The 16,373-nt window shown below is 35.7% G+C and overlaps 1 protein-coding gene across 6 annotated transcripts in view; it reads left to right on the top strand.

The window, feature by feature from the left end:
* The window catches only part of LOC120614985 (UBAP1-MVB12-associated (UMA)-domain containing protein 1-like), a 184,870-nt gene that overhangs the window by 18,429 nt on the left and 150,068 nt on the right, over nt 1–16,373 (top strand). For 3 of the 6 annotated variants that reach the window (XM_039878016.1, XM_039878020.1, XM_039878019.1), the window contains exons 2-3: nt 3,271–3,367; nt 10,597–10,677. In XM_039878016.1, coding sequence (XP_039733950.1) covers nt 3,271–3,367; nt 10,597–10,677 — 178 coding nt within the window. Of the gene's footprint in view, nt 1–3,256; nt 3,368–10,596; nt 10,678–16,373 lie in introns of all 6 variants that reach the window. The other 3 variants (XM_039878018.1, XM_039878021.1, XM_039878017.1) reach the window with 2 other exon arrangements.

Raw genomic sequence — 16,373 nt, 5'->3', positions numbered from 1 at the left:
CCATGGTTAGGCTGACTTGAGGTACCTAGTGGAATGAATCATTAATGTCAACAGCAGGATTGATCATACAAGTGCATCCTGAGACTTATAAAATTGGCACCATGGGAAAACATATCAAGGGGGACCATGTAGAGGAAGGAGTTAAGGTGGTGGTGGGGTTGGCTGAATGCTGGGAGGCAAGGCGGCTGGTACTTTTGTAACAAATTTAGAGCTGTTTCCAGTGGATATTTGTAGTAAACTTGTCCTCGCTCTTATTCCAAGTTCTTCCATACTATCTCTGCTGCCTTTCTCTTATTCCTGACCTGTGTCTTCCATGCCTGGAAGTTTTTGACTCTTGGAGCCTAAATTATTCCTCCTGTTCTAAATGTATCTGGAATTTTGTGATGTTCTAAACTGACGGACTATAATATATATTGCCAGTAATTCATTCTATCAACAAACTGCTGCAGGCTGTAAATTATTTAAGGTTTATGTTTCAGGTCATGAGAAACCTAAATGCCTCACTTAGTTACTTGAGTTATAAATTCGGTGCAAAATACTTGCATTAAAAGATATTCTTGCATTACAGCTAAGTTTGGTTTGGCTCTCAGGACAACATATCTAAAATTTGGGGGTTCGAAAATGATATTTCAGAACCACTTTGATTTCCATGTTTGTTCCATTTCTGTTTAGTGGCTGGACATGAAAAGGTTTTGGAAATCTGAGTCCTTCTGTTGAAAGGCTTTTCTTTACATGTTAGAACAGGAGACACTTTTTAAAGGGCCTCTCTTTCTCTGTGTCCACAAATCTTCTTGTTTATAGAACTCTAATGGCATGTGATGCAGTGAACTAAGCAAGCCACATGGCCACACCTCCCTCAAGGATGGTAGACAGTTACAGTCCTGATATGTCTCCATAAGACAGAACCAGTGATCAGCCCTCATGATTCTGTGATCACCAAATACTCAGCTCTTTCTCCCTGCTGGAGGCAAAATGACTCAGCCCTCCCCAACGGCAATGACCCAAATTGCCCCATTCAGCCATAGCACCACATTCAAACCTCAGTATCTCTTCATCAGGTGCAGATGTGTTTACCTCTTGGTCTGGAGACTTCATAAACTAAAAAGACCAGTAGTCTGTGCCTTTTGTCCCCTCCCATCCTTGTGGAACTGGGAAAGATAACTGACAAAACCACTCCCATTCAGAAAGGGAGGAATGGGAGATAAATATCAGTCACAGAGTGGTAGCAATTCTGAAATCCCACTGAGTGAGCAGGCGTTTTGGGGGATCCCCACCTTAGGTTGGAGAATGTTCATTAATTATGCCCAGATCTTGCTTTCTAGAAGAGGCTGCCCAGTCCATTGTTCTCCATGCCCATTGGCTCCACTCTCCACTCTTTCCTTTTCCAGTAACTTCCTTGGCTACCATCGAAGTGGACACTGGCAACAGGCCTTTTATGCACTTTTTTCTGGCAGCTTTGTGTCTGTAGGGTTGTTTCAAATATCAATATTTGTAGTCCTCTTTTAATCCAAACTGGTAGTTATTTTGTTGACTTCTTACCTAATTCTAGTCAAAAATTTTGTTGACTTCTTACCTAATTCTAGTCAGATTCAAGTATCAATAGCCAGATCTACAATTTTGGCTAGATATAAATAACTTTTAGATTTGCTATATTTCTCATTTTTTTCACCCCTACCTGTGCCCCTTCCCACGCTTCAGTTGGAGACCTACTCGCTTTGTCTCTTTTTCCTGAACCATTTTATTTTAAGTGAAAAAATTTACTGAGCGCCACATTAATCAGCACTGAGGTTTTAATATTAAGTGTGGTGACTATTCCCTTGATTTCATCCTTACCTGAGGTTGAGTTTTAATCAGCTTTTGTTCCTTCAGAGGCCTTCTTCGTTGTTTTATTTTTAACTATTTGAGGTTAAGAAGTTAGTTGCCTCTTCCAGTCATTTAGTCTTTGAACTTGAACTCTATTTTCTTACATTCCTGCTTATAAACCAACCAATTCTTTTCTGATATTTCTTTCTTGAATGGGTTTCTTTTTATCGTATTCAGTTATTTTTTTCATCTCATTGTCTTTCCATCTTTTCCTTTGCTTTTTTAATTTCGTTTTTCTTAGAGGCTATGTCTCTTGTACTCTATCAAGGGTGCCAGATTATTCTCAGACTTTTCTTTTGGATCTATCACTATATCCATTAAGCTCTTTGAGGATTTCAGAGGCTGTTCCTTTCCTTTACTGGAATATTTTCTTTTTCACGTGGCTTGTGTTTTTCTTCTCCATTTCACATTCCTTTAAAAAGTAAATCTGCCAGATATGTTTTCTATGAACAAAACATATGGGCTCCTTTATCATCCACTTGGACGTACTGCTCAGGGCAGGTTGACCTACACAAGTCTCAGTTCAATGTTCAGTTTCTAGAAGGCTTTTTCTCAGATAAAATCTTTACTTACCCTCCCTGCTTGGTTTTCTGGTTTGGGTGGAATATCTGAAAACAAAAATGTGGAGCACTTGCTGCTACCAGGATTTTTCCTTTCTTCGCTGTCTCTTACATTGCTTTGCTTATAGGAACTGTCCTTGGAATGCAGTGTGTCCTGGCAAGTTCCCTTCAGCTTCTTCCCAGCTTTTTGTTAGGAGTTGTTGCCTTGCCTGAATGTACACAGGTGGGAGAAGGTATAAGAGGGGGGTGTGTGTGTGTCGCTGCAGTGTGTGTGTGTGTGTGTGTGTGTGTGTGTGTGGTTTGGGGCAGCACACAATAATCTCATCAACACTAAGATTAGCACTGATGGGAATTTAAAGTTGGCTACAGTTTTACAATGGATACAGTTCTGAGTGAGTCAGGTAATTAACTGCAGAGGACATTTGAGGTGCCTTCTTTTTTCAGGCGGTCTCAGTTTTATGAGGCTATGCTAGTTATGGCATGATAGGTTTCCCCCCTTTCCTCCATGAAGTGTCTAATTTATGGTCAGCAAGATCCTTCTAGGTTCGGGTGTTATCTGTTGATATTAGCTTTACATGTAGTGATTTCTTGGGTTATTTCCTGCATGTTCAGAAATTGAGAGGTTGCATGACTCATGGCACACATGATTTTAAACTGGAAGTTCATCCATCCTAATTTTTGGCTTTGTCTTCTGACACCTACAGAGGAGGGCTCGTGTTTTTAAGTCTGGTAATAGAATTCCTAAAAAGTAATTATTGTGAAATCTTTATATTTGGCTTTTTACTAGAAAGAGTATGAATTTTACGGTTTCATTTGAATTTGACATTATATAGTGTTTCTATTTCAGATTGCAGCAGCAGCAATGTTTCACTTCTTCAGAAAGCCTCCGGAATCGAAAAAGCCCTCAGTACCAGAGACAGAAGCAGATGGATTTGTCCTTTTAGGTGAGTCTTCTTAAGAAACAAAATCATAATTAGATAAATTATTTTTCTTTTAAAAAATTACTTGAAAATTATATGATGGATTTTTAAATTATTTAAATTAATTTATATATATGAAACCTATAGAAATAAAGTTTATCAATCACTTAGAATATTGTCATCAAGTCATACTCTTCTTAAACGGTGTGGCTCTGTCCTTCAAATTCAGTTTATAAAATCATCCCATTGTTTTGCTCTCTGATGTGCTAGTCAACCTTTTTAATTGTAACAAACCTTGATAATTTCAAGTTCTGTTTTATAAATAGCACCAAACCTTGCTTCTTAAATTAGCATCTGAAGTTAAATTTGGCATTCAATAAATATTTACTGAAGGAAGTACACTTTTAAATCTAAATAATGTTCAATAATGTCTCCTCAATGTTTAAGCCCAGTTTATTTCCTATTATAAAATTAATACTGCTATTAAGATTTTAGTGGTTTTAAAAAATATTTCTTCCAAACCAATACTATGCTTTTCATAAGAGGAATTCTGAAAAATGACATTTTCTTCTTTCCCTGAGGAAGAGATTTTCAGTCTGGCAAGGAGGAGCCAGAACCCAGTGTCCCCTTGTGGGGCAAATCCACCCTGGACCAAATTCAGGCTCTTTCTTGAGAGGATTTACATCAACTCACAGGTTGTTTACTCCCTGCGATGTTTCTTAGGTGTTTTCCCAGATTCTGGTTTCCTACCTCTTCCTTTACGTTGGCCTCGTCAGAGTAGGGGTCCCCTGGCATAGGTAGAATTTAAGGGTGATCCCGAATTTTCAGCTTAGGCCCTTTCAGATCCAGGGCTCACTCTATGTCTCTGACCTCCCACTTTCAGAAGTATGGTAGGTGGTCTCTGCCTCTTCAGCCTTTCTCCTTAGGATATAGTCTCTTGCAAAAAGGACACGGGTTTTACCTCTCTGGCCCTCTTTTGTTTCTTGGCCTTAATCTCTGGGAGACCAAAATAGAGTTTTTCTCATAGCTAAATGTTACCATAAAACATCTCATCTTTTTCACAGTCAAGTTCTGGCAGGGCTTTGTGTTTTTCTGAATCTTCTTCTTGTGGCCTGAGGCACAGGCAGTGGCTAGGGTGGTCAGAGTTGTCTTCTCTTTGACCAGTTCTCCTCTACTTGAGGCAAAATAGTGGGGCATAGTCTGGCAAGGGTTGGCAATTTTTCTGGGAGCCTTCTGACCAGGATGAAGTGGGGTGCTGTGGACACTACTGCTTGTCTGGCCTTTCTTACCGTGTCAGGAATTGTGCTTTGGCTTCCAGGTCAGAACTGGCTCTGTCAACCCCAACTTCTGTTCCTTGAAAGCTGCCAGTGTTGCCTCCCTCTCAGCATTATTCTTTTGTTAGCAAATAGCCATTTAAAGGATTTGAGTTTAGTGTACAGAAAATTAAATAGACATAAGACAGATTAACAGGAGAAAAGCACACAGATTATTAAATGTACGTGGGAGCCCTCATAGAAAAATGAAGACCAGAAGAAGTGGCAAAACCTAAGTGCTTATATACCAGGTCGAATAAAGAGTCACTGTGGAAAAGTAACTAAAATACGTGGGAGACTAATGGAATATACGAGTTATTTTAACGAGGTCTGTTTGTATAGTTCTCTTGGCCTCAACTCTCCATCTCTGCTGATAAGAAAGTTTCTTTCCTCCTGACATCTTTCCTATGGGGGCTTTATCAGGTCAAAATAATCCTATGCCAAAGCAGCATATTTCCAAGTGGTTTATCTGCCACCCTTCACCATTTTGGGCAAATTATGTAATCTCCCAGGTGTCATTATCTAGAAAATGAACATGATAGCAATACCAACCCCATAGGGCTATGGAGGGGATTAAATGAGTTAATATGTGTAAAATGCTTAGAACAACCCTGCGAGTGAAGTGGTGGTATTATTCTCCACATACAGATGAGGACTTAACTTGTCCAGGTTCCTCCAGCTCACGCAGCAGGTCTGGGATTAGCCCGGAAATCTGACTGCAGGGCCTACCCTCTGAACTACCAAGCTATCCATGCTTTTTATGTCATAGTCTCATTTTTAATTTTAAGACATTGGTGACATTTTAAGTTCTTTAAAAAAATTTCATATGTGTTCCTTACTGTTTAAAAGAGACAGTGCTGAGTTTTTTGTTTGTTTGTTTGTTTTTTTAATAAAAGAGGGTCGGTTGTTATATTACTGGTTATAAAATTTGGCTTTAATTTTGGCTACCCCAAACTGTTCACTATTTAGTATTTTAAATATTTAAAAATATTGCATAAAACCATAATTTGCTTAATGAAGTTGAGATTGGAAGGTGGTATATATTGTTGAGTTAGTAAACAATCCTTCAGCAGTTCAAGACTTAACTGACGACTTTTTTATCAGAGGAAAAGGGATCTATCTGCCTGTGTGTGTCTGTCACTCAGATATGTACAGGTTTTACAGCAAAGAAGGTAAGGATTTATTTTAGAGAGTTATAGGTCCCAGAGACACAGGCAAGCTATCACTCAAAGGCCTGGCTCCCCGGGGTGTCTCAGGAGTCCAGATTAGGGATTTTTCCCCTAGTCATGGAAACTAAGGGAGTTGGGGTCGTGGGTGCTACTGATTGGATGGAGATGAGGTAATTGGTCATTTTGTTCCTCTGATTCAGGAATCAGCCATGGCGCCATCCTGTCTGGTCCTTTGGCTGGGCCTCATGGCTTGTGGGGCTGTTCTGCCTCAATGGGCTTGCGGCTGATACATGCCAAAAGCCAAGATGTTATCCTTAGTTTAACCTAAACTTATTGTCTTCATGATCTTAGACCTGAGGCTTTATTCTTGAAAGGGATGATACTAGCTGGAACCTTATGTCCTAAGGCTTCATGATTAAGGGAGTAGGCATACCAAGGTAGAAGGATAAGAGCCAGGCTGAGAGGGGTACGATTGGAGGGGAGCAAGTGAGTCATAATGTCATCATCTAGGCAAAACCAGCTCGAATGAAAGAAAAATCTATAAGCAAAATCTAGGTGCGGTTACAAATTGATAAAAATCAGGAGAGAGTATTAGGAATATAGTTAATGTCTTTAAAAATAGGATGGTAACCTCTTTTAAAAAATGATTTGTTCTGCCAAGTTGCTCTTTTTATCATATGGTTCTCTCTCTTTACCATATGGTTCTGTACTGACGTATATAATATCGACTTTAATCTCAGAGCATACTGTGTAAAATATTTTGTAAAATGTCAAATAGGTCAAATGGTAGATATGAAATGCTATTACCAACACAGCTGCATACTTGCACGCATGTACTTTGATTAGCATGTATCCACATAACTTTCTTTGTCCTCATGTGCAATAAATACATTGCAGAAAAATAAATATATGATTGGTGTTGTGTGTTTATTAACTTCTCTGTGATACGACTAACTAAAAACTTAGAAACATGATTATGTTTATGGCAACAACTTCTTATCAATTTGTATTCTACAGAATTTTTAAATTATCATCTTATGTGGCTTTATAATCTGTTTCTAATTAAAGATATAAATTATCTGTTTTTTCCCACTTGAGAATACCTTTTTTATTAGGCAAGCCTTCCTGCTTAACAGAAATAGGTTTTAGGTCGCAATTATCAGATGGCATTACCGAGTTGCTTAACACCTCCTGACTTGAAATTCAGGGTCCAGGCAGAGCCCAGGCACTTTTGTTGATGATAGGAATATCTGGGCTGTTCATACACAATTTGGTCACTTTTGGATGGAAAACTTTTTCCTCGTTAAGGTTTCCAAAGCTTTTAGCCTTTGTAAAATGTCGAGTGTGCTGAATAAGAATAAGGGGGAAAAGGGCCTAGTAGAAAACATCCTTTCCCTTGTATCCAGTTCCTATTCACATAAGAAGGTAATAGCTATTCATTCATTCAGTAATGAAGTTGAAGTAATCCTCCAGGGTACTCATTTTACTCAAAAACAAATTGTAGTTTTCATTTGCATCACTGGGTGGCGATTTTTCTTAGTCTTACACTCCTGTTTAAAACCCCAATGAGCATGATACTATTTGTAATTACCAGGGTTTTCTTCTGTTATGACATGTTTAATTGTACTTTTAAGACATTATCTTTAAGTTGATTACAAATTTGCTACTGTAGTGTGCAATCTCACAGTTATTTTAAATTAGGAAAAAGGGTGTCTGTTGCTTAGATGTTGGTTTATAATTCCTTCCAAAACTAAGACAAAGGCATGAATTAGTTTATTATGCTATCGCAGAAGGAAGGAAAAATAACAGCAACTACAACAACAAAACCCCACAGAATATAGAATGAAAAGGAATAATGAAGTTTGCTATTGTGTTCAGTAATATTGTTGACCAGATATTGAATATAACTTTGGAGCAGGCAGGATGAATTGGTAAGCAATATTTCAGAGATTAAAGGAATTGGGTTACAGTACAACTGAAATTCATCGTGTTTTTCAGAACATGCAGGTGCTTCTCAAAGTAGGGCATAAGAAGCCATAGTTTCCATTAAGCTAATTATTTTGTAAAACTCATCGAGTTTAGAATCAGTTTAATAATTCACAGCAGTTTGGATGTCATCTTTTAAGTATTGCTATTGAAATATGTAATTTAACTCACTTTCTGTTTTCTAGTTTAAATGATAAATCAGATTTTGAAAAGTAGTGAGTTATTTTTAAGATTGTTTCCTACTCAATTCCTCTTCCGGGGAATTATTCAAACCAGGTACACACACTAAAGTTAAACTATCACATTTTTATATGGAGCTTTTTAGGTAATCTCTTGATCCCTATATTTTTTCTTTTATTTAAAAGTGGAAATTTAGCTGTGTACAATAAAAATTTACATTCCAAGGAATGAAGGACGGTAAGGCACTTTAATCATGTCTAGGGCTGAAGGCTTTAATTAGAAAAATGACAAAAACGAAACAGATTTTCAGCATGCACTTCCTATTTTTACTCCTTGTTTTTACAACAGACGTATGCCAAATCTTTAAAAAAATAGTGTTTAAGGATTTAAAAAGCAACTTAAACCCTATTAACATCTCTTTACCCATGTATTGTGGTATCCAGAAACAATCCAATGATAATTAATTTACTTGGTAATCTTTGTGTTTTTATTCTTGACCTTTCAATTCTAAAGAAAGTGAGCTAGGATATTTTAACTAACTTTATTTCCCAATTGCTTATTTTCTCATTAAGAAATGTGATATTGTATGTCTAATGGATAGACTTAACAGATTTTTCATATTTGTTAGTTCTTAAATCTGGTTCACCTGTTAACCTGTGCAGGCCAGGCTGTCCCACGTAGGGTGTACCACCTGCCTTATATCCTTGAATGTGAGGAATAAGAGGGAACTTCATGGGATAGGGAGAGGCACCAACTGTACCTAGAGGCAGAACTGAGCCCTCTGTTTCATGCAGTTAATTGTGGGGAAGTCATTCATTCTTACTGGGGCTCAGCGGACTAAGCAGACTCAAATATAAATTAGGGTTCTGTCTCCCTAACTCCAGCGTCTAACCCTCCTGTGCAATAGGGGCCATTTCAACTGTCTACTGATGCTGGGGCCTAATCCCAAAATTCTGATTAGATGGGCCTGGGGTTTGGCTTAGACATTGTTTTCGTTTTTGTTTATTTCTTCAGAGTTCTAGTGTGCATGTAGGGCTAAGAACCACTGTAGTTCATTCTCTATAATTTTCTAATTGTACACCATCCAATAATGTGTTAAGGCACTTTGAAAAAGACCTCATAAAAATAGTTTAGTTTCTCTTCTCATGTAGTAGAGCCATAAACAAACAAAAAACAAATAAAACCACAGAATTCCTACGTTAAACACACTTCCTCTCAAACGTTAAATGGGCAAAGAGCAGAAAGCTTCGAAATTCTAAGAAATGAAATCCATTTCAGAGAGTAATATATTTGGAACCTTCAGTGTAAGTGTGTGTGCGTTTAAATCAGTGAGCAATGGGAAGTATTTGATTAAATTAATTACACAAATGCGAATTCCAGGTGGCCTATGACTCTTTGTCTTAGCCTTAGTACATCTAGATTGAACTTTAGGTAAAATTATTTGACAGATTAGCACCCATAAACTTCTCAGAGGAACTCTGACATACTTTTCCTTTGAACTGAAACCTTCAGGCAGTCATATTTTTAGTATAGCTATTTGGAGGTAATTGACTGGTTTACTATGTTACTATTTCTTTCAGAAGGGGAAAAAATTAAGTATGCACACCATATTACATAAATGGAGTTTCCTCTAGTATTTCTGTAGAGGCTTTTGTAATGTTATATCTTCCATATCTGAGACAATTTAAGTGAAAAATTTTGGTGAGTAGCTTTTATATTTTAGCTTAAAGCTTATTCTTACTACTTTCTGTTGAGAAAATAATGAAGATGAGAATCTATAATGTACATGGTGTGAGCATTGTGCTTTGCACTGGTAATTCAGATAGGATTTGAAGACCTAAAATTTGTTTTTCCGTTAACCTTAATAATATTACAATATTCTTTTAAGTGGTTATGTTATTCAGCTTCTGTTTTTTCTCCCCCCTTTGAGTGCAAGCAAAGTACATTATGAAGGGAAGAATTCTTAATGGATTTACATGTTAATCTATAAATGAAAAAATTATGAAAAATTTTATAAATTTATGAAAAATTTAAGCATCTTCTTTCTTTATTATATCATGATACAATGATATAATAATAGAGTTACCTCAGAATAGCATTATCTAATAAACTGAGTCAGAAGAAAAAAATACCTTAAATTGGTGTGATATAGGCTTTTCTTATTGTAGTAATCATAAGTGAACATTCTCGAAGTTTACCTTCTCTGTCTCAGGTGCTCTGCTCCTTGTTATGGTTGCTGCAGATTCCTGGGCCTGATCCACACCTAGTGAAGCAGAATCTTTGAAGCTAGAGCCTGAGAGTCAGCATTTTTTTTTTTTTTAAATGCAAGGCAGGCGAGATTTATGTGTGCTGATATTTGGAAATTGTTGGAATAATTATTCATAATGTGGTAGGAGAAGAAAACCTTTCAGGTGGTGAGACAGACTGTATAGAGTAAGCAGACTCAGAAGAATCTGGGACATTATCATTTGCCTACAGATCCCAAACTGTAATATTTTACTTGTTATATTAAATATGTAATTAGGAATTAGTAATGACAGTTTGCTTTTGGTTTGCCTTGGTGTGGACCTTTCACTGTTCTAACCAGGATGCTTTCTGCTTCCAGCCCAGCAGCCCAGCATTTCCTTGGGCAGACTGCCTGGCCTGTTTTACTTTGTCTATATCCTGTTCGGCCTACAGATCTCAGATGAAATTCTGTATGTAGGTCTCTGCAGTCTCTAGATCTCTCTCTCTCTTTAATCTCGTAGTGTACACTTTCTCCTATCATTTATTTACTTCTTAATATGGTATTTTGTAGCAACTCCTATATTATTGTTTAGTAATATTATCTACACTTTTATTTTTCTATATCTTGCCACTTAGATTGTAACCTACTAACAGCCGCATCGCCTGCTGTGTATTTTACATAATATTCGGCACAATAAAGTAGATCCTCAATCCACATATTAACAGGTTTGGGAGTGTGTTCTAAATCATTTATATTTGGTTAGAAAGCATGGTAATGTCTTCTTTTAAAGTGTTTTTCCAGTCAAAATACATCTTTGTTTAACTTATGCCACCTATCAACTGGACTTAAATTATACTAATTTTAGTTATTAATGCAAACCGAAATAAGTGTTCAGAGCAGGTTTGCCTACTTGAGTTCATTCTCCTTTCTCCCACACTTCAAAGTATTCACCCTCCTTTGCATGACTCTGTGTTTCAGGAGAGACTGGCTTTATTCCCAGCCCTGGGAGGTCAGTTCTGATTTGTCTAAGCCAACCAGGGTGGCCCACCCTACATTTTCAGCAATTAGTTTCGGAATGGGTACCTGTGACAATTCTGACTAATTGGACTTGAAGGAAGGTTGGCTGAGGGGCTCATAGGCAGATACTGAACAGACAACTTCCTCTTTTCTCGGCAGCTCTTCTATCTGGATGAAATGCCTGATGAGGTTGCATCCCTTGCTGCCATCTTTGCTGTGGGGGAGGTAGCCCAAGACAGAGGTTACATGTTGAAGGTGGCACAATGAAATGAGGAAGCAACCTCATCTATGATGATATTGTTGGACTGATATATTTACTAGCCCAGGAACTGTCAACCTCTGGACTTCTTATTTGATAATAAGTTCCCTGGTTAAAGTTTAAAGCTACTTTCAGATAGGCTTCTGTTACAGCTGAAATGTCTAGACTGATATTTGACAGATATCCTTGTAATACTACATCTTTCTGGATAATCTTTTCTTGGTAAAGCCCCTTTTCGTTTTTACTGTCCAGACTTTATGAAATCAATCAATCTATCTATCTATCTATCTATCTATCAATCAATCATCTTAATAAAGTTCTTCAGTTGATGTTTATATAGAAAAAGTTTATATTTATGTCTTCTAAAACTCAATTTTTAACAAAATAGTGTGTGGAAATAGTCCTGAGTTACATTTCAAATGAAATGAATAGATTGTCAGAATCACATGGAAACATTTTGAAACGTATGCCTAGTGACACTGAAAAGAATGTACATCTTGAATATTGCTGACACCAAGGGAGGCCATGTTACTGCTACAAAGCAACTGGTGGTGAACAACCATATTAATTGTTGGGTGATCAGGAAATATGCTTAACATACTAACAGAATAGTTTGCTACTTATACATAGGCGTTTTACTGTGTTTTAGTTATGTTTAAGAAATTGATTGGTAAGTTTATATTGATGTATGACACATTGTAATTTTTCCCATCTAAAGTAATGCTAAATAGGCTCCTTGATGCATTTTCCTACACGTCCAGTTTGCAGGAATGGATTATTGGCATTAAGCAAGAAATTCCTATACTAATCTGGACCAGCTATTATATTGTCAGCAATTCTGCTGGTGCTAATATAGTCTTAAACCTAATACAGTCTTAAGATAATATAGTCTTAAAGCAGCTCACCAATTTGACTCACATATCTTTATGTGTTACTTATTTAGAAATGTACTATTTTAAAAAAATGCTGAAGGCAATACATGAAATCATAATCCTTTTTTTAAACATGGGGATTTAGGAAATTAAAATGTTTATGTTTACCTTTATCATCCCAAATTTATAGTTCTAAAGTCCCTTTTTAAAGTTTAAAACCAGTTGTATATTATTTTTACTTGAATTGCATGTTAATCATGCTCAATATGTCAAATTTTAAAGAAGAATTTTTCATGGCAATGATAAAGATTACATTAATATTACTGTTAAATGTTTATGTTTTTATTATAAATTGAGCTATGATTCATAACATTCTGCCATTACAAGGTAGGAGTGATGCAGCATGTAATTTTTAGGGCTGGAAGGACATCATAGGGATAATTCTAAACAGCCTCATATATGAATATTTCTGATTGAGAGTTGTATATTAAAGTATATAAATTCTTTTGTTTGCTAAGGAGAGAGAGGAACGTACATATACTGTAGAAGCTACTTTATATAAAATACCAAATTACAGTATGAACCAATTATAGTAAAAGCATTCTTTTCACAGTGAGATATAAATGCCTTTCTAGCCTGTGGGCATCTTGTTATTGCTAAAGTTGGGTTAAATTTACCACCACAAAAATTCAATTATGATTTCTATCTATTATGAAAATAAGCTAATGCATCCAAATATATTTTCATATTCTCAGTTCAGATATGCTTAAATGTTTCCATTCCCTAAAGAAGTACAATTTCTTTCAGCTCTTTTTAGGTCTCCAAGATTATAGGACCTTGAAGCAGGTAGAGCTCAGCATGGTACAAACTGTATTTTGCAAGTTGTGTTCCATGTGTACCTTCCTCGAACTGGGCACAGGTGTTATACTGCCAAAACTGAATAATAGTAGCCTTTTCACAGTTTTAGAAAAGAATATGCTGATGGAGTTTCAGGTTTTTCTTTCTGAAATTTTCTTTAAATTCTAGAGATAGCTAACATTAATTGTACAAGCAGATATTAGGCAGATAACATGTATGAAAAAAGAGTAAATGGTTATTAAAGGAATAGCTTGCAGGAAGACAGTCAAATTTACTTGTATGGCTGTTTTGTTCTTTGAACATTTGCAGTCACAGTCATGGTTTTATAGTCTGTTTTATAACCTGTAAAATAAAATAAATTGAACATTAACAGCAATTTAAACTTAGAATAACTAAACATAAAACTTTGTCTAAAATTATAGTTTGATAGAATTTAAAAATCGGCATTTCATAATGTTCTACAAAGAGTATTTTGACTTTGGCACTTCATGACATTCACTGTGAGAAGAGAGTACATTTCGAAGAGGATAGAAACTCTGCTTATTTTTTTTCTCATTTTATGCACATCAGATTACTTAACTGGGGCACAGAGTTCTCATCTGGTGAATGAGAGACTAAATTAGATTTTTATTTCTAAAGTTTTGGTTTGTTTTTATAGCTTAACATTTTAGTAATATTTTTGTTCTATGTATTTAAAGAGATGGACAGATTCCTCAGTTCTAATCTCTGTTGGAATAAATCGATGGCACTAAAGTGTTTTGTGTTACATTGAGTTTTTTTTCAAGAGGGCAAGAAATCTGTCCACCAGCTGCCAAACAAAAGTCACTTTGAAGGTTTTTTAGTTAAAATTTTATTTGGCTAGTAGCCCCAATTCATCCCTGACTAATCTTTTATTAAAATACTCATGAAAACAGAGGGAAAATTTTATAACCATACTAAAACTTCAGGGTGATAGCTTACTGCCAGAATCTGGGGAACAGTAGACTGAGAAAAACCCAGCTCATCTTTTGCACATGGTCCAGTATGTTGAGAGTTACATCTTAAAAACAGAAGTCAACAGTTACCCCTCTCTACCTTGGGTTCTGTTCTGTGAAGGAAGCAGTGTACTTCGTTCTCTGCACTTCCTCATACGCATCACCAGAAGGGCAGGAACTGGTGGTGTTGGAGGGCAACTGGGGCGGTATAGTTCCTACTGGTAAAACAATATAGGCAGAAATAGAAAATTCTTGCTGGTACCAATGATTTTGGAAATTTTTATTTCTTTTTTAATGTACACTTGAGGACCAAGTGGTAACAATAAGAGGAAAAAGACATCCCCAGAGAGAGGAGTTACACTGGGTTACACTGGGAAAAGCTTGCAGATGGGTGGAGTGCTGTGCATACCAGCCTGCCTCCAGCTAGTGGGGATGTTTTTTTTTTAAATTGAAGTATAATTAGCATACAATATCCTATTAATTTCAGGTATACATCATAATGATTTAATATTTATATATATTATGAAATGATCACCACAATAAATTTAATTACCATCTGTCACCATACAAAGTTATTGCAATATTATTGACTATATTCCTTATACTGTACATTACATCCCCATGACTTATAACTAGAAGTTTGTACCTCAGCTGGTGGAGTTTATATTTATGCAATCTTTCTAGAAGAAACTTGGCAATTGTATCAGAAACTTTAAAGAAGTAGATCTCCTTTGCCTTAGATCTATTCCACTTTTAGTAATTTATCATTAAAACATAAACACAGTTTATAAGATGGTATGTTTAGCATGAACCTTTTTGCTATATGATTTATGTGCCTAAAAGTTTCTGGAAGGAAAAACACTTCTTTACCTATAGACCTTACAATTACAGGTGACTTAATGTTTTTTTCTTCCTTTGACTACTTAAATGTACCTAATTTGATTAGTTATATTTACTGTAATGAACATGTAGTACATGTATAACTCCAAAGTCAAAAGGAGTCCTGAGGAGACAGGTATGTCCCTGAATCCTTGATTCTCTCATGAGAACTGTAGTTCTTCCAAAAGCGGAAGTGCATTTTACTCTTACTACTGAATTTGCATTGTGCTTCCTGTTTTCAGTATATAGTTCAGTTCACCAAACATTTATTGGGTAAATATAAATACTGTTAGTTTCTTTTAAATATTTAAATTAATATTATATTATTTTGATAGATTCAAAGCTAGAGTATAATATAGGAAAATCTCATCTTAAACTTTTTATTCATTTTGCAATTAATTTAATAATCCATAGCATTCTCAGAGGAAGAAATATCTTGGGGAAAAAAGTTAACCAATTCTTCTTTAAGTTTCTTAGTCATGTTTTCCTGGATATTGACGATCCTTTTATTCCCTAAATACCTTCATGAAACCAAAACTTCCAGTGTATCAAGACGCATCCTATAAATATTAAGGTCAATTTTAAGGGGAAGTTTCACTGTATTTTAAAATTTGTTTATGTAAACTATCATTTTTAATGGATTGCACAAACATGTACCCTGTTTATTTTATTATAGTCTGCTTCTTAGTAATATGAATGTGAATTTTATATTCCTCTTAAATTATTTTGCATGATGTTTCCTTGGAATTTTAAGTTTAAATTTTAAACTCTAATCATACTATGAATATATATAATAATTTTCCTCTATAGTGGGTTTTTATATTGATTGTTTAGTTAATAAAGTTAAAATCAAATTATTTTTAAATGGCAATTATTGAAAAGAAGGTATTTCTTTTTGAGGAATGAGATCTCTCTCTCTCTGTCTCTCTCTTTTTTTCCCCATTATTGTCAGTGAATCCAGACTATCTGTTGGCTGAAGGCACTTGAGTTTTTATTTAAATTTAGTTGTTATATACTTGTAGCAAATATACTAGAAATTAAAAAAAAAACACCAAAAACCAAAAAACCCAAACCTTTGTTTTTTCTCCATACCTGTAGAGGAGCACTATTAAGTAGTTGGAAGTTTATCTCTTGTCATATTTAAACATTTGGAGGAAGGAATTAAGCTATTTTCCAAGTAGAGAAAAGCACTATTGTTCCTCACCAGGTAAGTATACAGTGTTTTGTTTATTTGCCAATCAACATTTTCCCCACCAGTTTATCTCAGACAGAATTTTCAAGCCAGCATTAAGATTT

This window comes from Pteropus medius, unplaced genomic scaffold (assembly GCF_902729225.1).
Source record: "Pteropus medius unplaced genomic scaffold, Ma_sr-lr_union100, whole genome shotgun sequence".
In the NCBI taxonomy this organism is placed as follows: Eukaryota; Metazoa; Chordata; class Mammalia; order Chiroptera; family Pteropodidae; genus Pteropus; species Pteropus medius.
This window is presented reverse-complemented; position numbering and strand designations above follow the sequence as displayed.